Source organism: Sarcophilus harrisii, chromosome 5, assembly GCF_902635505.1.
Source record: "Sarcophilus harrisii chromosome 5, mSarHar1.11, whole genome shotgun sequence".
Classification (NCBI taxonomy): Eukaryota; Metazoa; Chordata; class Mammalia; order Dasyuromorphia; family Dasyuridae; genus Sarcophilus; species Sarcophilus harrisii.
The window spans coordinates 9,920,182-9,941,701 of NC_045430.1; the positions used below are offsets into that span (position 1 = coordinate 9,920,182).

Sequence of the window (21,520 nt, forward strand, 5' to 3'; positions counted from 1 at the left end):
TTCACAGGTTTCTTTGTAACAGACAAGGGCAGGTCTTGCCCAGGCCTTCTGCCCCAGGGGCTTCTGGGCCAGGGCTGGGCTCACCCCGAGAAGGGGGGCTTGTCAGATTTGATGCTGGATATAGACAGGTTTGGGGCGGGGCTTGGCCATGAAGGACCCCCAGGCCCACAGCAAGCCCAGAGAGGGTGAGGGGATGGGGGGGCGGGGCAGGGTCAGCGGCAAAGAAATAACAAACAGACCAGGTCCCTCTTGTTCAAACAGCAAAGTTTTGTGGAATTAAACAATACATAGAAAGTCAAAGTGGACACGGTGTGTGGCGGGTGGCTTGTGGTGGGTCGGGGCTGCCATCGCCGCCAGCTGGCTCGGGCCCCTCACCGGGCCCCCAGTTCTCGGGGGCCACCGTGCCCTGCCGGAGAGAGGGCAGGCGTTTCCCAAAGACCCGGTCGGGACAGCAGTGTCGGCCAACACTCACACACTCATGCATCGGGGCTCTACAGGCCTGAGGCCCATCTAGGCCCAAACTCACATTAACGGGGGCTCGGGGTAGGGGCCGGGAGGGACGGACATCTCCTCTTATTGCTAAGGGATACAGACTGGGGGGGGGGGGGGGGCTCTATCTGTAACTTCACATCTCACGGGCTTTCTAAACTTTTTTTTTTTTTTTTTTTTTTTTTAAGTTAAGGATAAAGAAAAATGTGCTTTCAGGCTACTTGTCTCCTCCTGGGCTTCTCATCATGGGGGAGGGGGCGGGGGGATGTTGGCCACGCTCTGGGCCAGCCAAGCCTGGGGTACTGTCTAGCCCCCCAATGACACAGGGGGGTCCTGGTTGTCCCCCCGGCCCCGTGCTGGGGCTCACCCCTGGAGGTGAGGAATCAGAGGAGAAGCCCTCCTGGTTCCCGGAGTGCAGGAGAGCGGCCCAGGAAGCCTGGTGGAGGGGGGCTCGGCGCCATTTCCCCTGGAGAAGGTGGTGAATGGCTGGCTATGGGTCTGCAGAAGCTGGAGCAGGTGAGGGTGCTGGCCCAGCAGAGCCAGGCACCCCAAGGGATCCGCGGGGGCAGGCAGGATGGCGCCGGCCCCCCTCCCTCCCGCTGTGGGCAGAGCTTGGCAGGTGGACAGTTGGCAGAGCACTAGAGACCTCGTCCCTGAAGGGTGAGCAGCCGGGGTGGGGGGCAGCAGGGGGAGGAGGAGCAGCCTGGAAATGACCTTCATTCGGTGGCGGCGGCGGCAGCGGTGGCAGGGCGGGGGGAGGCTGGCGCTGGAGGAAGGACGCCTTCTCCCTGTGGGGGAGGGGGAGGAGAGCGGGTGAGGGCCTGGGGAGCCCCGACTCCCTGCCACCCCTCGCTCCTGCCCCCTCACCGGCCCCCACTCTCCTGCAGTCTAGCGCAGCCCTGTTGGCACAGGCCTGGCCTGGGGCCTGGCCGCCATCAGCACCTGGAGGCGGCAGCCAGCCACTGAGTCCTGGTGGCAGGAGCTTACAGGGAGGGAGGGGCCCGGGGGGATGGGGGGAGAGGGCGAGTGGGCGCCGGGCCGGGAGAGCCAGACACCCGGGAGCCGGGGTCCTGGTGCTCGGGGCGCTCCGGGCCCACTGCTCTGGCCTCCTTCCCACTGACCTGCTCAATCTAGCGTCTCTGGGACTTATTTTTCCAAGCCCTTGAAGGAGGTGACATTTGATGGATGAGGTGCCTATGGAACGGACCAGGAGAAAGAGGTCACGGCCAGTGGTCAGTGCTGCCAGGCTCCTCTCCTACGGATCCTTCGTGGCCTCCCTGCCAAGCCTCCCGGCCACCCCAGCCCTGGAAACAGGGGGCCCAGGGGCCCAGGGCGGGGCTCCCTGGGCAGGCGGGGGGCCTGGGCCCAGAGGAGCAAGAGCCCGAGGCACAGAGAGGCTCCCCCAGCTGTCAGAACCTGGACTTGACCTGGCTCTCCTGACTCCCAGGTCCAGAATGCTAAATGAGGCTGGCGCCCTACATGCAGGCAGGCTGGGAGCGAAAAGCCGTGCGAGTGAAGGGGGAAAAGGGGAAGAGAGGGAGGAGAGGAGGAACAGAGGAAGGGAGGGAGGGAGAGAGGGAGGAGAGAGGGAAGGAGAGGGAGAAGGAGGGAGGGAGGAAAGGAGGAAGAAAGGAAGGGAGGGAGGGAGAGAGAGGAAGGGAAGAATGGAGGGAAAGGGAAGGGAGGGAAGGAAGAAGGAGGGGGAAAGGAGAGAAAAAGAAGAGGGAGAGAGGGAGAGGAGTGAGAGAGGGGGAGAGAGGAAGGGAAAGAGAAAGAGATGGGGAGAGACAGAGAAGGGTGGAAGGAAGCGGAGGCTGAGCAGGCAGTGGCTGATGGGTAAACAGCGGGCAGCTTCATGACAGATGGCGGCTGCTGGACAGTGGACAAGACACGGGTGCAGGGCTGGCATTCTCTCCCGCCCTCCCTAGATGCCCGCAGGCCTAAAGCTCTCCCCAGCATCTCCTGCCTTGGCTGCTGCCCACATCCCTGAGCTCCCACAAATCTCTGAGTCCCAAGCAGCCCCACTGGCCCTTCCCTCTCCCACCCAGATTTGGGGAGGGGTTATAGGGAAGAGCCAAATGGAGAAGGGGCCACTAGGGAGGGAAGGCCGAGAGAACAACCCAGCCCAACACCCACATCACATGGGTTCACGCTCTTCCACAAACACCAGGGGCCACAGGGGCTGCTGGACACATGTCTAAGTGGACTAGGACAGGGGGGCGGGGTGAGTCACAGGCATCCCGTGTGCCCTGGCTGCCTGCTGTGCCCGCGCTCACCGGAGGGAGGCCGCCATTGTCATTGAGCCGCCGGGCCCGGTAGGTCTCGTAGTGGATGTTGTGGGTGACTTCCTTGAGATCCTGGAGGTGGGTCCTGAAGGAGCAGCGAGAGGGAGAGGAAGCCGGGGGGGTGAGCTCCCAGCCCGTCCCGGGCTGGACGGCCAAAGGGATTGGGCTCACGGGCTGCCCCAGCGGGAAAGGGAGCGAGGCTGGATTTGAGCGGGTGTTGTGACTGCAGGCCAGCTGCCAGGCGCTGCCTCTGGCTCCTGTTGTTAGCTAACTTCCTGTCACCAGACTGTGCGACCCCCGAGGACAGACCCAAGTCCCCCTTTATCCCCTGAAATACTGGACAAGCTCTTTGAGTAGAGGGGATGCCTGTGGAACCATGACCACAGGCTCTGGGGCTGGAGAGGGCCGTCTGGCTCTCCTCTCCCCTACTGGTTTTACAGAGGGGGAAACTAAGGCTCAGGGTCCCAGCAGGGGCAGAGCCAGGATCCTCAGATCTCCTTTTTCTGCAGGCAGAGGGAGTCAGTGACTGGCTGGGTTCCCCTCTGTGCCAGGCCCACTGTGCCAGGCCCAGGGCTCCGGCCTCGGGAGAGACTCCCCTTAGTGTTCCTGCTGCACCTTGGGTGGAGAGCAGGAAGAGAGAGGGGGCTTCATCAAGGGCAGGCAGCACCCCCCCCTGGCTGACTCTTTGGTGGCTGGCACCTCAGTGGGCACTGGGGCCGGGTGAAAGAGAAACACCCCCTCCCCTCCATGGATACTTGTTAGCTGTAGGACCCTGAGTAACCCACTTCACTTCTGCCTCAGTTTCCTCACCTATAAAACGGGGAGAATACCAACATCCCCTCCCAAATGATGTTTATAATCATTATGATTATAATATGTATAATATATAATTTTGTAGAGCAGCACAGAGCCTGGTGTACATAAGTGCTTGTTCCTAATCCCCTTGAGGAGAGAAGGGACCAGGCGGGCACCTCTCAGGCAGGCAGCTGCCCTCGATGGGGCTCACCACCGGGCTCCCTGTGGACGGAGGCAGCCTGCTCCCTGGGGCTCCATCCTCGTGGGAAGCAGAGAGGGGTTGGGAGAGGGGGGAGCTCAGGCCAGGGAGAATTGAGGCTGGGGTCGTCTCTGCCAGTTCCACTGGCCTAACTAAACTGGGTCCGTATTTCTGGGAGGACCTTACCTGATGACAAAGTCTCTGAGCAAGGCAAACTCACAGTGGGTGAGGTTTTCCACTGAAAATCCAAAACAGAGAGAAGTTACTGTAAGCTAATCCACAGAAGGGGAGGGTGGCCTCCAGGGACCTCTTAAAAGCACATTACTGTATAACCGCCCAGCCTTGAGCTCCATGTCACTCATTAACTCATTCACTCATCAGCCAAGTATTTACTAAGAAGTGACTGTACACATGGTCCCGGTCAGGCTTTAAGCTCTGCCTTCTCTGCCACTTGTGACTCCTTTAATTGCTGCCAACTTTTTCACGACCCCCTCGTTCAGTTATCCACAACCCATGGCTGAAGAAGCTGTCCCCCAAGGATCTTAGAATGTGATTGGACATACTCTCACCCTATTCCCTTAGGGGAGACCTTCCAGGAAGAACACAGAAGGCACCGGTGAGCTCTAGCCCCCAGGAAGGAGGGATCGGCGTGGGCTGTACTGGGCAAGGAAAGGCTGAGGGGGAGCTCACAGAATCCCAGGATCTCAAGCAGTCGATAAGCATTTATTAAGTACTTCTGATAGCCTGGGCCCCGTGCCAAACAGTGGGGATACAGAGGAAGGCCAAAGACAGGTAATCCTTACTTGGGGAGCTCAGAATAGCAGGGAGACATCGGGCAAACACCTCGGCGCCTAGAATGGGCTGCCTCCTCTGTACAGAGGTCCTGACTAGCCACTGGTCCTCCAGCTTGAGGGCACCCCTGATGGGGTCCACCTTTGCTTAGCTTTAACTGTGAGGAAATTTTTCCCAATGTGAAGCTCATATCTGCTCTTCTGCACCCACCACCCACCGTGTCCTGGTCTGCCTTCTGGGGCCAAGCAGAACTCAGTTAATCCCTCCTTCCATGACGGCCCTTTAGACCCTGGTGGTCAGATGCGGTCTGAAACCAACCATTTCCTTGAAATCCATTTCACCCCAGCACGACCAAAGTGGTCAGTGCTTTTATCAGCAACAGTAGGGCATCGGAAGGAGCACTCTGGAAAGCCTGCCTGGACTCTCCCTTCACTAATGCCATGAATCGCCCAGACTGCCCAGACAGCTGGCACCCACTACGCGCAGGGTGGTTTCGTAACCCTAGAAAGACAAAACTCTTCAGGATGATTCGGGGGCTCCCTGGTGAATCTGCAATTTTGTCGGGGTAAATGGAATCTCTCCTGTAGCTTCTATCTCATTAGCCTGAGTGCTTGCAGGAGGATCTTTGAGGAGAAACAAAATGGGTCAGCTATTGACGTTGCTCTGGACGCTTGAGCCAGAGACTTTATGCTTCTGAGAAGCACAAAGAGGATATGGACATTCCCATTAGCCAATGCTAATGGCAATTGGCCCGAAAACTCTTGAGAGAGACCCTCCGAAATCAGACCCAGGTCTGTTATGGTGAGGGTCCTGAGGCTCCTTTCTTGGATAGGAGCTGGGTGATCTTGAACAAGTTACTTTCCCTTTTAAACCTCAGTTTCCTCATCTGTAAAATAAGGATAGTCATATTTGCATTTTCTACCTCATGTGACTATTGAGGAAGATGGGATGAGCTAATGGATGGGAAAACTCTTGGTCAACTACTTAGATCTCGACTAGTCAGCAAGCATCTCTTACAGGCCCGTGCTTCAGAAAGGCCAAGTGCTGTGGTGATTGATGGCAAACTTTAGATCCCAGCCCATGGTCCAGCACCGTCCCTCGTCCTTTCACGCGGCTGTGGTTCACAGGCAGAGAGAATGGATTAAGTCTGGCTGGGCCCTCTCTGAAACTTCCATACCCAACAGTCACTTCTAACAAAGAACGCCAAAGAGCAAGTCGGGAAAATTGTCTGTCTTTTCTGTATTCTGCCACCTGAGCCATGGCACAGCTGTCACACACAGGGAAGTGGTGCCCCACCTAAGGACAAGCTTGGGGCCGTCAAAATGAGTTGGCCAAGAAAAATGGGAAAACTGTGGCCCTGTGTGTCAAAAATGGCTTTCAAATTCTTGCTTCCCAGCTGACTGGGAGATATATGCTCCAAGAAAGAATAACGGGCAGGTGGGGCAGCTGGGTGGCACAGTGGGTAGAGCACCAGTCTTGGAGTCAGGAGGATCTGAGTTCAAATTTGACCTCAGATACTTAACATTTCCTAGCTGTTTGACCCCAAGCAAGTCACTTGACCCCAAGTGCTTCAGGATGCAGCTGTGATTCCCAGAGGATCAGAAGTCATAGAATTGCCCAGTAATAAACATGATCACTCGGGGCAGGGAAGCGCCTTGGGAAATAGGAAGAAGAAGGATGGCTTCCTTCAGGAAAAAGAACCAAAGTAGCCCCCAAAAGCCTACAGGGTGGCTGAGAACCCCCCAAGTTGCTAACAACCTCAGAGTCTTCCCCTCAAAGTCACGGGGGAGAAAACCAAGGCTGGGGAAGACTGGCAGCTCATCGGTCCAGACACCAGGGGCAGGCGGTGCCTGTCCCTCCCTAGACAAGATGAAGCCCCCTGGGAGAAATCATCTGCGATGGAGGGTCTGGGAGAGGAGGAACTAGAGAAGGAACCTCGGGGCCTGAAGCTGGGCTGTGCAGGTGGGAGCCTGGGCCCACGTGTGGGCTGCGGGGCAGACTTTGGGACGCCATGTTCCTCTCCTACCCCAACTGATCGACCCCAAGGTCATGCAGAAGCTGCCGTTTGGACTCCCCTTGCTGTCAGCCCTAATCATTCTGCTAGTCTGACACAAATCATGAAGGGATAATTAGCCAAGACAAGTTCTCACAGCCAGCCCCTCCTCGGGGTGACGGCTGCCACTTGTTTTCCAGCTCTGAGGCTCACTCGTGCAGGGGAGCCATCTGCGTCCCGTTTCCCTCAGTCTGGTGCTTTGGGAGCCCCATTACTTCTGTGCCCCCGGACCACCCTCTCTCGTCCCACGTGACGACTCGGGCGCCAGGGACAGCCCTCGCCTGCCCACCGAGATTCTGGGCCCTGGGAGCAAGGTCTGAGTTTTGCCTCTCCTGCACCTTGGGGATCAGACTTCAAAAACAAGGCCCTGGGGAGCGGGGCTCTCCTTCACCAGAGGGGCGCGGAGGTCGGCCTCGGCTTCTCCTGTCAGAGGGGGGACAAGCTCCACCCCTCCAGCAAGGAGAGACCCTGCAGAGGACTCCCGGGTTCTTTTCTGGGCACCTCTGAGCACCTGGCAGGCAGGCAGGGCGGTTGGGGCTACCCCTTTTACAGGTGGAGAAGCTAAATGACCGCCCCCCCTCCCGTCACTCCACCAGCCAGCAACAGTCAGGAACCCTGTGGTTCTAGACTAGGCCATTGGGTGCCCTTTCGCCTTTTGGGGTTCCAGATCTCTGCCGGTCGCAGATTGGGGAGAATGGGGCTGGAGAACAATCCCGCTGAAAAAGACCTGGGGGGCCCAGTGGCAATGAGTGTGGCAGGGCATCCAGGACAAGGAGAACAGACAGATGGCCTTGCTCTGTCACACCCTGGTCGGGCAGGGTCAGAGCAAGGGGCGCTCTGGTGGGAGGATGACCCCCCTGCGGAGAAAGTGCAGGTGCTCAAGGGTCTGGGGTCTGATGCTGGCTGGTACAGCCCGGCATAAGCCCCTTAAGCTCTGGAGGCCTCAGTTTCCCCATCTGTAAGGTCGGGGCGCCCCTTCCGGGTGACTTTTCTCCAGCTGGTTTGCCTGCAGCTGTCTGCATGTTAACAGACTGGAAGCCTCCCTGAGGACAGGACCCCTCCCCAACCTGCTGCCCGGCTGAACAACACACATCTTCCTCCAGTGGCACACACTTATTTAGCACCCACTATATGCAGAGCCTTGGCACAGGCACCATATCTCTTGTATAGCTCCCAGCCCAGCTTTAGGCATCCAGCAGGTGCCCACTAAAAGTCAGTAGATGTTGCTCTTACCTTCGATGATTCCCCAGGGGGTTTTTCTCCCAAGGACCCTCTTGCCATTGACCTGATACTCCTTGTCGCTTCCGACCACGGCGAAGGGCATGCTCTCCTGCTGGAGAGGAGACACCGCCGGGGGCTCAAGGTCATTCTCCAGCCAGTCCTGTCCACGAGGCGCCCTCCCCTCGGTCCGGGGGGGCAGTGAACTCCCTGAGTCCAGAGTCCAAGGGCCTAGGTTCCTATCTCATAGCTGGTCAGTAAGGTGCCTCGCTTGCCCCGAGGGGCCCAGGCCCGCCTCCCACTGCAGCAGGGTTGGGGGAGCTACTTCTCCCCACTCCCCCTCCACCCTGCAGCTCCAAGTCCATCTGCTCCCTCTCCTAGGCCGCCTCCATCACTCTGTCTTAAAGCCCCAGAAACCTAGGAGGGGGGGTCCTGCCCTCAGGGGGCTTCCACTCTGCTGGCCCCTACCCTGATCTTGTCGTTCTCCGTCTTGTCCTCCAGGTCTTCGTCAAACTCCTTCTGTGGGTAAAACTCAATGCCATTGACCTCGAGCTCCTTCCGGACCTGGGGGCCAGAGGCCGAAACCGAGGGTCAGAAGGGACCTCACCACACAGAGCAGAAGGCAGAGGGGTCTCAGAAGGGGCAGAACTCACACAGGCCCCCGGGGTCAGCTTGTTCAACTCCTCATCGGGCAGGGGGCCGCAGGAGCGGGATTCGGCTTGGCCCAAATCCTGGCTGTGGCCCCTCGAGCTCAGACTGCTCCCCAGTGGAAGGGGCAAACGCGAGGGCCACAGGGCAGGGGGGGGCAGGGGCTCACAGGGAAGGCCTCCCAGAGGGGGCCAGTCCTGGAGGGGCCAGAGCAGAGGTACAGGGGCCGTGGCAGGCTCACCCTCTGCTTGAACTCCATCTTCTCTTCCAGGGTCATGGTGTCGGCCTTGGCGATGATGGGCACGATGTTGACCACTTTGCTGAGATGCTTCATGAACTCCAGGTCCAGGGGTCTCAGCCTGGCCCGGGGGAGAAGCAGGAAGTGAGGGCCCCGGGCCCTGCCGGGGACAGGAGGATGGGGAGGTGTCTGAGGGGCTGTGGGCCGTTCTGCAGGGGAGGAGGCTCAGGCAGGAGGGGGGCCCGGGGCCCCTCCAGAGCTGGGCTCAGCCCCCTGGGCCAGCCACCCCTCTCAGCCCCCTTCCTGAGCCCCTCTACCCTGGCCCATCGTGGTCTGTGGGAGAAAAGGCCTCTGCACTGCCCTACCTGGGCACCAATGATGGGCGAGAGGCTTGTCTAATGGAGGAGCAAATGAGGGAAGGTGGGGGAGGCGGCCCCTTCCCACAGCCACCTATTCTGAACAGCAGGACTTGCAGGATCTGGATTCAAATCCTGACCTGGCCACTTCTTAACTAAGAGGGTTGGATTCTGTGGCCACTGAGATCGCGCCAGCTCCTGTTGGCACTGCCTGGGAGCTAGTGGGCACTGCCAGAGACAGCAGTCAGGCCGGGCCCTCCTTTGTGCTGGGTGGGGGGGACGGGCACTCACGAGTGTCCCGTGGGAGAGATGAAGTAGAGGCAGCAGTGGACGCGCGTGTCCGGGATGCGCTTCTTCCTGGCGATGTTCACCTCCTCCTTCAGGAATTTCTCGTACTGCTCGTTGATGTACTTCTCGATGGGCTCCCAGCTGAGGAGGCCGGACACGGGTGGTTGGAGGCCGCAGAGGGCCCAGCCTCCCAGGATCACAGAGCCCGGGGTCAGAAGGGATTCCCATAAACCCCTTGGGGCCGCCCTCATCATCAGGGTGTTCTGGGGCCCTTGGGGGCTCTGCCCATCCCTCCCCCACCCCCAGGGGCTTGGCAGAACAGCTCAGAGCCCCCCAAACACTTAAAGAAGGAGACCCCCCCCCACATCCCTGTCCTGCCTCCATATTCCTCAGGCTTCAGGGGCCTTGCCTGGCAGGCTGCCTGGGCCCGAAGCATTTAGTAAGCCCCTACTGTGTGCTGGGCCACGTGATCAGAGCTGGATCCAGCTCCCCGGAGCCCTTGATCCCGACACCCCGCCCCCGCCACGCGGGCTCTAGGCCTGGGACCCGGCCGGGGGACGCACCAGTTCTCGTTGTTGATCTGGTCTCCGAAGCCTGGGGTGTCAATGACGGTCAGCTTCATCTTGACTCCGCCTTCCTCGATCACTGTGGTGACAGACAGGACAAGGGTGCCGCCTGGGGCCCGCCCCGGCCCCCCTTCCCACCCCTGCTCTGCGTCTGGTCCAACCCCCCAGCAGTGACTGCTGGGAAAGCTCCCACCTCTGAGCCTTTGCTCCCGCGGTTGCCCGGCCCGGAACACCCTCTCGGCCTCTCCAAACCCTACCCATGCCATCCTTCAGGCCACAGAGAGCGCCTTCCTTGATCGTGACCGGGCCAGAATCCCTGGCACCCATCACCCTCCCCTTCTAAAGGAGTCACGGATGGGGGAGGAGGTAAGCATTTACAGAGCGCCAACTGGCACCAGGGAACGGAGCCCCCTCTGAACATGTCCAACAGGGGTTATCCAGCCTCTACCTGACTCCCTCAGGAACAGGGAGCTCACTACCTCCAGAGGCAGCCCCAACCCCTTCTGGGTCACCCCAGGAAGCCTTTGACATCCCCGCCCCCCAGATACTTATATGCCAAACAAAGGCAAAGCAATTCTGGGTGGGAAAGGGTCCCCAACACGGGAAAGGCTCCAAAAACGCCCCCACTAAACTCAGAATCCCCTCACAAATCGCTTCCGGGCCCATAAACACCGGGAAATTCCGGTACAAAACATCCACATCTAAATCTGGACTGAAAATCCTTCATTTTAAACCCCATAAGTTTCCATTTTAAGGGAAAAAGGGCCAATTTCCATTTACAGGAGGGAAAACGAGGTTGAAACAATTTCCATTTCAAGGAAAGGGAAAACAGGTTCAGGGCTTCCATTTTATATAGAGGGAAAACTCGGGCTTAAGCAATGGTTCCATTTTACAGGGAAGGAAAACTCTGGCTTGAGCCCGGTGTCAATCATCAGAAGGGCTGGGACTAAGTTCCAGGACTGCCAAAAGTTGCGTGGGAGGAGGGAGAAAGAAGCAGCGGGGATCCCTATCCCTAACTGTATCCCTAACGCTGGATCGATTACCGGATATTGCCAGAATCATGACTGGAAAATGTGTGTCATTGGTCACTGAGGCGGAGAGTCCCCCCCCACCCCCTCCCACCCGGGGCAGGGGATAGATCTGATCCCCTGCATCTCCCAGCAGGCAAATATAAAAATATCCTTCCCAATCAAAGCCGAGCTGTCCCGGGGGAAACTGACGGGGATCCAGCTGGGGCAGGGAGAGCAGGATCCGCGTTTCAAGATTAATTGTTAGGAAGTTAATTGTGTCAGTGACCGGCTCCCCGCGGAATGGGGGAAGGAGCCTCGGGGAGGCCGAGCCGGCCAGAGGGCAGCTCCTCCGTGGCCAGGGGGGCAGGGCAGCCTGAGGCCGGGACTCGCACCGGGAAGGCCGGGCCTGGCCTGGCTGTGACAGCCCCACTCACCGTGCCCGATGGCCTTGATCTCCACCGTCTTGGGGATTTTCTCCTCCCGGTTCCAGCTGGCTGACTTCCGGCTCACTTGGGATTTGAAGAGGGTGTTAATGAGGGTCGACTTGCCCAGCCCGCTCTGACCTGGATGGGGAGCCAAGGAGGGACCGTAAAGCTCAGAGAGAAGAGGACGATTTGGAGCCGGGCTCCCATTGCCTCACAGCCAGCCGGCTTTCAGAGCTCTGTGTCCACTTCCGGCCCAGGAGGCGGGGGTGGGGACAGAAGGGGAAACTGAGGCTAAAGGGCCCCCCAGGAGCTCCCGGATGTGCAGGCGCTCCTGGCTCCCGGGCGGCCCCCGTGGAAGAAGCCCCGGGCACTCGGAGAGGGCAGAGCTGACCAGTGGCCTCCCCGCTTACCCACAACCATGATGTTGAAGTCGAAGCCCGTCTTCATGGTCTTCTTGCGCATCTGCTCGATGATGGTGTCGATGCCGATATAGCCCAGGAGGTTGGAGCCGATGCCGAGGGGCTTCATGGGCACGGCCGGCTTGGGCCTGGGCTCTGCGACCAGCTCCGACATGGCGAGTTCGGTCCTGCTCTCTGCCAGCCCTGCAAGGGGCGGGGGGGAAGGAGGGGCACGGCAGTCATGGAGCTGGAATGGCCCCAAGCTGCAGCGAGGGAAGCCCAGGGCTCGCTCCCAAGCCTCTGAGGCCTGCAAGAAGTGAGTCCCGAGGAACCTGAGTCTTACTCTGAACCTGCCTGTCCTCAGTGGGTGCTCCCTCGCCACTTCTCGGAGGGGCCTGGAGGACGTTATTCTCTTAAATGCTATAGAATGTCTGTGCTGAATGGGTCCTTAGAATGGGGGATGTCAGAGCCGGGAGGGAGCCTAGAACAGGGGATGTCAGAGCCAGGAGAGGGCTTAGAACAGGGGATGTCAGAGCTGGGAGGGAGCCTAGAACAGGGGATGTCAGAGCCAGGAGAGGGCTTAGAACAGGGGATGTCAGAGCTGGGAGGGAGCCTAGAACAGGGGATGTCAGGGCCAGGAGGGGGCTTAGAACAGGGGATGTCAGAACTGGGAGGGAGCTTAGAATGTGAAATGTGAGAGTGCATTGCTGAAGAAGCTAAGAACGACAGTCTCCTTCAGCCAGGATGCTCCCCTAGGAGAGAGGGAAGGAGGCGCAGGGTCCCCAGGTCCCTGAGTCTCATGCTCTGCCTGCTCTGCACCTGATCCTGGCCTTGGACAAGGCTTGGCTGGGCCTGCGGGGCTCCCTCCCCTCCCGCCCTTTAGCCCAGGCTCCAGAGTGTCTCCCTCCCAGCCCGGGGCACCCCCAATTTGGTTTGTGGCCTCCTCCTCCCAAAGAGGAGCTCATGACTGGTGTTTGGGGCCACAGGCAGCGCCCCCCACAAGTGCACTGACGATGCAGCAGAAACTGCAGGATGATCCGCTTTGATCAGAAAATCTCCCCCCACCCTCCTGGCCAGGCTCGCACGATTACCCACCGCAGGGCTGGGCTCTGCAACCAGGGCTCCCCCTCGGCCCCTACAAGGGAAGCCGCCATTGTGGTTCCTGACTCCCTCCCCTCCCAGGCCCTTGTGCGCTGCCTCTTGTCCTGAGCCCTGACCCCAGAAGGCTCCTTCCAAGCTCCGTCTCATGCTCCTTGACCTCTGACCCTGGGGACCCCCTCGGTTTCCACCCCCATCCCTTGCTCCCTGTGTCGTGGCTCTCAGGCCTCTGCCCCACAGCTCCCTTACATGGGGTGCCCCGCGTGGCTGTGTCCTTGGGTGCCTCTCCTCTTTGTGATCTCATCCCCTCCCGAGGCTTCGGTTATCACCTCTCATGCAGGTAACTCTCAGCCCCGGGATCGGTCCAGAACTCGGCCACAACCCAGCCGACTGCCCCCGCCGCCCCTCGGGTCCAACGTGGAGCTTTCTCCCTCCCCTGCCGTGTCCCCCAGACTCCCCCGTATCTGTTAATGGTGCCCCCTCTTCCTGGCTCCCTGGGCTCCGAGGAACCCCCAAGTCACAGGACCCAAGTCTGAACACTGCCCCTGCCTCCATCCCAGCAGTGTCTGCTTCCGTTTCCTCCTCCTGATTCTACTGCAATTCTTCAGCTCAGGCAATAAACGGGCATCCAGTAAGTGCCTACTATGTGCTGGCATACACTAGGAGATCCAAGTGTCATGAAGACAAAGAATGAGCCAGGCCCTGCTTGTAAGAAACCTTCATTCTGCAGCCCTCACCTGGGCCTGCCAGCCCGATTCAAGCAACCCCCATTGCAGCCCTGACATTCCCTGTTCTAAGCCCCCTCCCGGCTCCGGTTTCCATGTTCCGTGCTCCTTCCCCCACCCACACTGCCAGCCCTGCCATTCTGTGACGCTGGGATTCTCTCCAGCTCTCCCTCTACTCCCGGGGATGGAGGTCTGATGCCGAGGGGCAGCGAAGGCCAAGCGGAGGCTGGAGCTTTCTTCCCACTGGCCTCCGCTTCCTGTGGGAGCCCGCACACCCGCCCATCTCCCTTGGATACGGCCAGCAGCCACCCAGTTCGCACATGGGGATTACTTGCCCCGTTGTACGGATGAGAAGGCTGAGGCGGGCAGAGGGGCAGTGCCCGGGGTGCCCGGGCTGGCTTGGGTCTCCAGCCTCCCTGGCCCCAGGCCCAGCGCGCTGCGCTCTGCTCCAGAGCACCCGGGGCTCTCTGCAGCTCCCTCCCTGCCTTGCTCCCTGTAGGGCTGTCGGTTCCAGCCCTGAGAGGGGCTGCCCCTCACCCAGAGGCACACGGAGCTAGGTGGCAGCCAGCCAGGAGTAGAACACGGGCCCCTGCCCCTGCCGCCAGAGGGCCCGTTGTCTGACCTCCTGGCCCTTCCAGCCCCCCCCCCCCCCCCCCCCCCCCCCCCCCCCCCCCCCCCCCCCGAGGCCTTTGCCGTGAGGCCGGCAGACTGCCTCCTGAGCCTTGGCGGCCACCGTGGGCACATCCCGGGTCCTGGCTCTGCTGTCCACCGGCCCTATGGCCCGGCCCTGCCTGCTCCCGGGGACCTCCTGCGTCTCCCCCTCTGGGGCTCAGTGATGGATATTTGGGAGCAGCCATCGCTCCTCCTCAGAGGGGAGGCCCCACGCCGATGTCCGAGGAAGGCGCCCACCCAACCTGCATCCCGCCCCTCAGGGGTCTGCCCTGGGACATTGGCCGCCCTCAAGATGCGGAGCAGGAGGGAGCTGCAGGGTCTCGGACCCGGGGCTCCCAGGGCCCCTGCTCCGATCCCACCATTTTACAGATGGGAAGCCTGAGGCCCAGGGCACAGAGGGACTTGCCCACTCCCGCAGGATTTAAATCCAGGCCCTCCAGGGTCTCCCCGCCGCCCCTTCTTGCCTTTCCTCCCCAGCTTGTAGGTGGCCACATCACTGGAGCCAAACCCCTGGGCTCTGGGCTGCAGAGGAAGCACCAGCGGAGCCCTCTGGACACCGGCCCCGCCCACAGAGACCCCTGAGCTCCCCCCAGGAAGGAGCTGCTTCCCCCTCCCCCACATCCAAGACACGGCTCGGTGGGCCCCAAGGGGAAGGAAGCGGTTCAGAAAACCCAGCCCTGTCTTTGTCTGGCCCCGTGCTCCACTGCCCGCGGCTCACCTGCGGCTCTCCAGCCTGGCAGGCCTTGGCCCGGCCGCAGCCCCTGGGCCCCCTCCCCCTTTTGTTCTCCCCTCCTTCCCTCCCCACCTCCCCCCAGGCTGGGGGCCTCGGTCCCCTCCCCCCCAGCTGTCACGTCCCGGGAAGGCCGTCCCGGCCCCCTCCCACTGGCCACGTGAGTGTGGGAGTGGGGAGCCCCGGCTCGGCGGGGGGTGTGAGCGTGCCCTTGGGCCGGTTCCAGTGTAGACAGCTGCGGCGGGTCCCTGCGTGTGCGAGCGTGTGACAAGGAGCCTGTCCCCACGGGGAGCTGCCCGAGGGCGGGGGCGGGGGGGGGCGCCGAGGATGGGGGGGCCCAGGATGAGGGGCACCAAGGATGGGGCCCCCCCTCGTTAGTCTCGGAGCGTGCATCCTGCCGTGTCAGGGTGAGTGTGAGCACATCCCGCAGCAGCCTCCCTGCCGGTCTCCGGGGGCAGGGCCGGGCGGTGGCTGCTGTGGCCACAGCTGTGGCCTTGCTGGGGCGGGAAGCCCCCCCCCTGCGGGGCCCCCGGCGCCCCCTCCCCTCCAGGCCTGCTCCCCCCCCCACGCGGCCGGCGCCGGCCCCTACCTTTGGACATGAATCTTCCCTTTGTCTTTGGAGATGCTCTGGGGGGGAGGGGGGGCGGGGAGCGGGCCGCGGCTCAGGCTCCCCGCTCAGACAAGGGGCCGCTCGGCCCTGGCCTCCCTCCCTCCTGGGCTCGCCTTCCCCTCGCCCGGAGTAGCGGCTGGGCTGGGAGGGAGGCGGCGGGGAGGGGAAGGAGGGATGCTGCCGCCGCCGCCGCCGTCACTACTGGGATCTGCCACCGGCACCACGTGATGCGCAAGTGAACCATCCCCGCAGAGCCTCCCCCCTCATCCCCAGCCCCTGGCGGGGACCCGCCCCCTTCCCCTCCGCACTGGGGGAGGGGGAGCCCCGGGGCCCCGCTGCAAGCCCCTCCCCAAGGCACGCTCCCTCACAGCCTCTGTTTCCCCACCAGTCAAGGCTCAAAACTGCCTCAGTCCCTAAGGACTTGCCAACGAGCAGGAGGTCTCCCGGGCTCTGAGCCTCTTTCCACATCTGTAAAATGGGGGCACGGCTCTGTGCCCTGTGGCCTCAGAGCTGGGCACACAGGGGGCGCTGCCCGGGGTCCCGGCCCCCGGGGGGCTTGGTTCTCCAGATCTGTCTTCATGGACCTGGGCCGGCCCAAAGCAGGGGTCCAAGGCCAGGGCCTCTCCCTTTAAGTCTGGAACAGGGGAGGGGCAGGCTGGGGCCCGCCTGAGTAGGGACCCGGGCCAGAGACTCCCCTTGACCCCCTCAAGACCTCCCTCTGCCCTCCTGAGGAGCCAGCCTAGAACTGGAGGGAGGACAGGTCCCCCTGGCCCAGCGGCCGAGGGAGCAGGAGAGAAACCGAGGCACCGTTGGCTCACAGCGTGACCTTGGCCAAGGCACTGAACGTCAGAGCTGAAAGGGAACTCGGAAACCGGCTCCTCCAACCCCCCCTGCCCTCCTCTCCCAGCTGGCGGTAGGGCAGTTCCAGACCGGGACTCTCCCCTGGACCGACCTCGGTCTGCTCATCTGTCAAGTGGGGCCAAGGGGCCCAGAGACGCTTCCAGCCCCTTTTGTGCAGCTCAGACAATGATGTAGGGTGAGGGGCCCCACATCCCTCCTCCCCCTCCCCTGCCCTGCCCAGGCCCAGAGGCTGGCCCCCTTTGGGGAGACCCCAGCTCCGCTGGACCCTTCCGGCTCTAACCTCCCCATCACCTCCAAGGCTCCTGGCCCCCGAGGTCCGAGGCAGACCTGGGCCAAGGGAGGGGAGAGGCTTAGTAAGAGCTCCCAGGTGGTCTGAGCACGACCTCAGAGGCCACAGGCTTCCCTGAGTCCCCCTTGTCCTGGCCCAAGCCTCCTGGGTTAAGGAGGCTCCCAGAGCAGGCCCTTGGGACCGCTGGGAGGAGTGGGGGGCAGGACCATGTTGCCCCCACCCCCACCCCAGTCTGGGTGTCCTCTGAGCCTCCTGGGGAGGAGGCCACGCAGCCCCGGCCCAAATAGCTCCCGGGATGGGGAGCTCCCTCCCTTCCCAGACAGCTCCCCCGCACTCAAAGGAGGACCCCAGAGGGGGGTCCTGAACTCACCCCGTCTGAGCCTCAAAGGGAACCCCTCCGCCTTCATGCGCAACTCGTTTCGCACCGTCCGGAACCCTGAAAGGTCAGACCCCAGAATGCGTCAGGGGAAGCCGGCCTTTGGGAGACTCAGCCACGCCTTTCACAGACTGACTCCTTCCCTCAAAGAGCAAAGGGGGGAACCCCAAGGGTTACCTCCTGGTTTGGGGTACAGCAGGGTGCACCTCCATCCAGCGGCTTTCTTCTGCCTCTAAGAGCCCGTGCGCTGGACGCTGGATCCCAACCTCCCCAGTCTGTGACCCCCCCCTAACTCTGCCCTTTCTGGCTCTGGCCCCTGCTTCCCCTCCATTCACTCGGGCATCCCAGGACCCCGGCCTCCCGGCTGTGCCCCGAACGAGACCTTCATCTCCAGCCTCCGGATGCCTGCACTTGCCAAGGGGGTTTCCCTCTCCACCCGCTCTCATTTTCGGGTCCCACCTAAACCCTCGCCTTTTCCGTGAAGCTTCTTCTGAGCCCCTTCCTCTGGTCCCCGGTTTCTCACCCCCGGTTAATTTTTGCCCGTTTGTCTGCACGCCCTGCAGGGAGGGCTCCCGGGGGCGGACGCTGCTTCCACCTCTCCTTGTGCCCCCCCCCCCATAGGAAGGGCTTGGTGACTTGTCCCGGCTCACTGCCCACCCCATCTAACCCTCTCTGGCTCCCGGGGGCCTTCTCCCTTTTGTGTGTCCCGGACCCTCCTCAGAGACCTTTCTGGCTCAGTGCAGGAAATGCTGCATCTCCCTTGGAGGCAGAGATGGCTGCCCTTCCCCACGCCTGAGTGAAGCTCCTTCACCCTCCGCTCGGTCTCTCTGGTTTGGCCCCAGGCCTCTGGGATTCTCTATCCCGGGGCCAGCGCAGCCCCATAGTGCCGGGCTCCCGGTCACTTACCTCTATGGGTCACTGCCAGGTCCAGGGCGTCCAGGTCGGCGGCTGTGTAGGTAGCCCAAGTGTGGGGAGTGGCCTCGGCTTCCTCCTTGGGCTCCGGGCTAGCCGAGGTGCACATGCGGGGGCCGGTGTCAGCCATGACTGGGAGGAGGACCGGCACCGGGGGGTGGAAGGCCGGCAAAGGGGGGTGGATGGCCGGCACCGGGGGCCGGAAGGCCTTCCTGGGTGCAGCTGCGGCCTTGACACTCTCCACTAGGTGGGGGGCGGTGGCTCTGTGTGGCCCGGCCTTCCGGGGGCTGACCAAGACCATGGCCGTGCAGGGCTGGGCTTGTCTGGGCCTGGGCGTGGGCATCCCTGGCAAGCCTGAGGATGCGTCCAGGCCCGGCACCATGAAGACAACCCTGGCGCCTTTGGAGGGCAGGGTCAGGATGGTGTGGGACGAGGCCAGCACCATCGCGGTGCACGGCGCGTCTCCGGCTGATGGGGCTTCCAGCTTGCCGGGGTGGGCGCTTCTGTCCGGCCTGGGAACGGCGTGGGCCAGGCCCGGGAGTGGCCTCGGTGCAGACAGAACCCCGCCTGGCCGGACCGTGGTGCTGCCGGACGGAGGCGGGACCGGGGCTGCCGAGGCCAAGGCTGGCAAGGCTTGGGCCCGGCCTATGGCAACCACAACTGTGGCTGTGTGGGTGTGTGGGATGTGCAGGGTGAGGTCTATGGCTGGGTGGGGGGCTGGCTCCGGCCCGGGGCAGGGTCTCGCCGTGTCCTGATCCTCTGGGGCCGAGGCTGTGGGTGGCACTTCAGAATCGCTGACTGTGACCCTCCTGGACGGGAACCTGTCTTCTTTGGCCCCGGCCGTAGGTGGGACCCCGTGCTCTTCGACCATGGCCGAGGGTGGGACCTTGTCCACTTCAGCCACAGTCATGGGGGGGACCCCATCCTCTTCAACCACAGCCATGGGGGGGACCCCGTGCTCTTCGGCCACGACCATGGGGGGGACCTCATCCACTTTGCTCACCGCCACAGGTGGGACCCCATGCTCTTCGGCCACAGCTATAGGTGAGACCACATTCTCTTCGACCACAGCCATGGGTGGGATCCCGTGCTCTTCAACCATAGCCACAGGTGGGAGCCCTTCCTCTTTGATCATAGCCGTGGGTGGGACCCCATGCTCTTTGGCCATAGCCACAGGGAGGACCTCGTCCACTTTGGTCATGGCCACGGGTGGGACCCCTTCCTTTTCAGCTACAGCCAAGGGTGGGACCCCGTGCTCCTTGGCCACAGCTGCGGGGGAGACTCCGTGCTCTTCGGCCACAGCCACAGGGGGCACCTTGTCCACTTTGGTCATGGCCACGGGTGGGACCCCTTCCTTTTCAGCCACAGTCAAGGGTGGGACCCCGTGCTCCTCGGCCATAGCTGGTACCCCGTGCTCTTTGGCCACGGCTGCGGGGGGGACTCCGTGCTCCTCAGCCACAGCTGGCACCCTGTGCTCTTCGGCCATGGTTGGGGGTGGGACCCCATGCTCTTCGGCCACGGCTGCAGGCTGGGGAGCTAGCTCCGTGACTGTGGCCACGGCTGCAGTGGCCGCTTCAGACTCCATGGGGCCCGGTTCTACATTTGAGCCGACTGGGCCCATGGCCGGATCCATGGCGGTACTTAACGTGGCTGGGGCTGGATCGGTGGGCGTCCCCGGTGTAACGGACAAGTCGTTGCCCCTGCCTGGCCTGATCAGTGTGAGCCTTCCTGCCTTGAATAGCCCCCGGGCCGGGATGCCCCTTCCAGATGGCAGCCGGAGCCTGGGGATGCCCAGGTGCCGGGTGCCCCCCCTCCCTAGGGAGCCTGGGCTGGGTATCCGGGAAGTGTACCGGAATGGGAGCCCTATGCCGGGCGGGCTTGATGGGCTCTGAGATGAGCGTGGCTGGAAAGAAAGGGCCAGATGTGAGGTCAACAGGGGCTTCTCCGAAGCGGGGGCCCCCGTGAGCCTGCTGGGGTGTGAGGGACTCACGGTGCGGGCCCTTATGACAGGCACCCGAGATGCAGGGGAGGGGCCCACGATGGAAGACTCCCCTCTCCCCTGGGCAGCCTCCCTCCTATCTCTAACAGCCACCTCCTGCTGAGGGTGAGCTCCCGAGGCAGCCGCGGCCTCCTGGCGGCTGTGGTGGCGGAGGGTGAAGGACAGGGAGCTGGACTTCCTGGGCGCGGGGCTGCCCGTGGGCCGAAGGAGAGCCCCCCTGGCGGTGCCCGGCTCCCTGGAGCCCAAGGACCAGGGCCTAACTTTGGCCCCAGACTGGATCAAGGGGATGGGGAGTTGACTCGAGATGGGGCCGGGACTCAGGATTTTCCTGTCCCCAGAACTGGGGGCAGGAGGGGTCCCCGAGGAGCCACCGGGGTGAGCGGGGCCCCCGCCTGGCTGCCGGTCCCCAGGAGGGGAAGGAGATCGCTTCCGGTCCATCCGGGTTACTCAGGCTTCTCCCTGAGGAAAAGGGGGTTGTGGCCATGACCAGGGAGTCTGCCCAACCTGCCCAGGCTCCCCTCGCACCTCCCTGCCCGGGGCCGGGGCTTCTGCAGAGAAGGCCGAGCCCGAGGGAGGCGGGCAGGATGGACGTTCCACTCCCCCCCACCCCCCCAGACAAAAGTTCCTGCCTCCACTGCCCCAGCCCTGCCTGACCCCACGCACACACATGTGCACATGCTCACAAACTGACCTGCGTACATGCAATACACATACACAAGCATGCCATGCACTGTCCACACATGCACATAATTACATGCGAAATGCACGCACACTGCACACATACATGCAAAGCACACACATGTACATGTGCAGCACAAGCGTGTGAAATAAACAGGCATGTGTGTGCACATGCACATGCTCACATACACACACAGCACACGCACACACACCCCCACTCCTCAGGGTCAGAGGATCACAGCCCCTTAGATCTAGGGCTGAAAGGGACCTTAGAGGCCATCTAGCCCAACCCCCTCGTTTTACAGGTGGAGAAACGGAGGTACAGAGAGGGCCATGATTTGCACAGACCTCCCTCTCCTCTCCTGCCTCCTGCCCACTCACCCTCATAGACCTCCCAGCTACCCAGATTATTCCAGAATGTATACCGGAGCTGCCCTGCAGGGAGTGAGCAGCCTGTCCCTAAAAGAATTCAAATGGAAGTTGGATGGGCAAAGGGAGGGGCCAGGCTGGGCGCTCTAGAGTCCCTTTGGAGGCTGGGACTCCACGATCTAAGATTCTGGGGCCCAGAGACCCCTCCCACCCAGAGGCCCGAGCACCCCCTGGTGACTCAGAGATGCAGGATCACAGAGATCAGATGAAGTCCTGTCCCCAAAGCGCTTTGCAAACCTGAAACTACTATCTGGAAGTAAAAGGACTTACTGGCAAGTCCCGGCCTGCTCCCATGGCAGGGGTCCTAGAACAGAGGCCGGCCAAGCTGACCCGGGAGTCAGGAGCAAGCTAGCTTTTATCCGGGGTGCGAAGGTTTACAAA

At 62.0% G+C, this 21,520-nt stretch overlaps 1 protein-coding gene across 5 annotated transcripts in view; it reads right to left on the reverse strand.

Annotated features, from left to right (window-relative positions):
• Positions 1–247: 247 nt before the first annotated feature.
• Positions 248–21,520, reverse strand: part of SEPTIN3 (septin 3) — a 28,533-nt gene continuing 7,260 nt past the window's right edge. Inside the window, exons 2-14 of one of the 5 annotated variants that reach the window (XM_031937870.1) lie at positions 18,028–20,491; positions 17,116–17,181; positions 11,773–11,964; positions 11,372–11,500; positions 9,925–10,006; positions 9,365–9,502; positions 8,721–8,838; positions 8,300–8,395; positions 7,847–7,946; positions 3,955–4,006; positions 2,766–2,859; positions 1,611–1,683; positions 1,191–1,277 (exon numbers count right to left, since the gene is read on the reverse strand). In XM_031937870.1, coding sequence (XP_031793730.1) covers positions 1,636–1,683; positions 2,766–2,859; positions 3,955–4,006; positions 7,847–7,946; positions 8,300–8,395; positions 8,721–8,838; positions 9,365–9,502; positions 9,925–10,006; positions 11,372–11,500; positions 11,773–11,964; positions 17,116–17,181; positions 18,028–20,470 — 3,558 coding nt within the window. In that variant the 5' untranslated portion in view covers positions 20,471–20,491 and the 3' untranslated portion in view covers positions 1,191–1,277; positions 1,611–1,635. Of the gene's footprint in view, positions 1,278–1,610; positions 1,684–2,765; positions 2,860–3,954; positions 4,007–7,846; positions 7,947–8,299; positions 8,396–8,720; positions 8,839–9,364; positions 9,503–9,924; positions 10,007–11,371; positions 11,501–11,772; positions 11,965–15,574; positions 15,810–17,115; positions 17,182–18,027; positions 20,492–21,520 lie in introns of those variants that run through there. The other 4 variants (XM_031937869.1, XM_031937868.1, XM_031937872.1 and 1 more) reach the window with 4 other exon arrangements.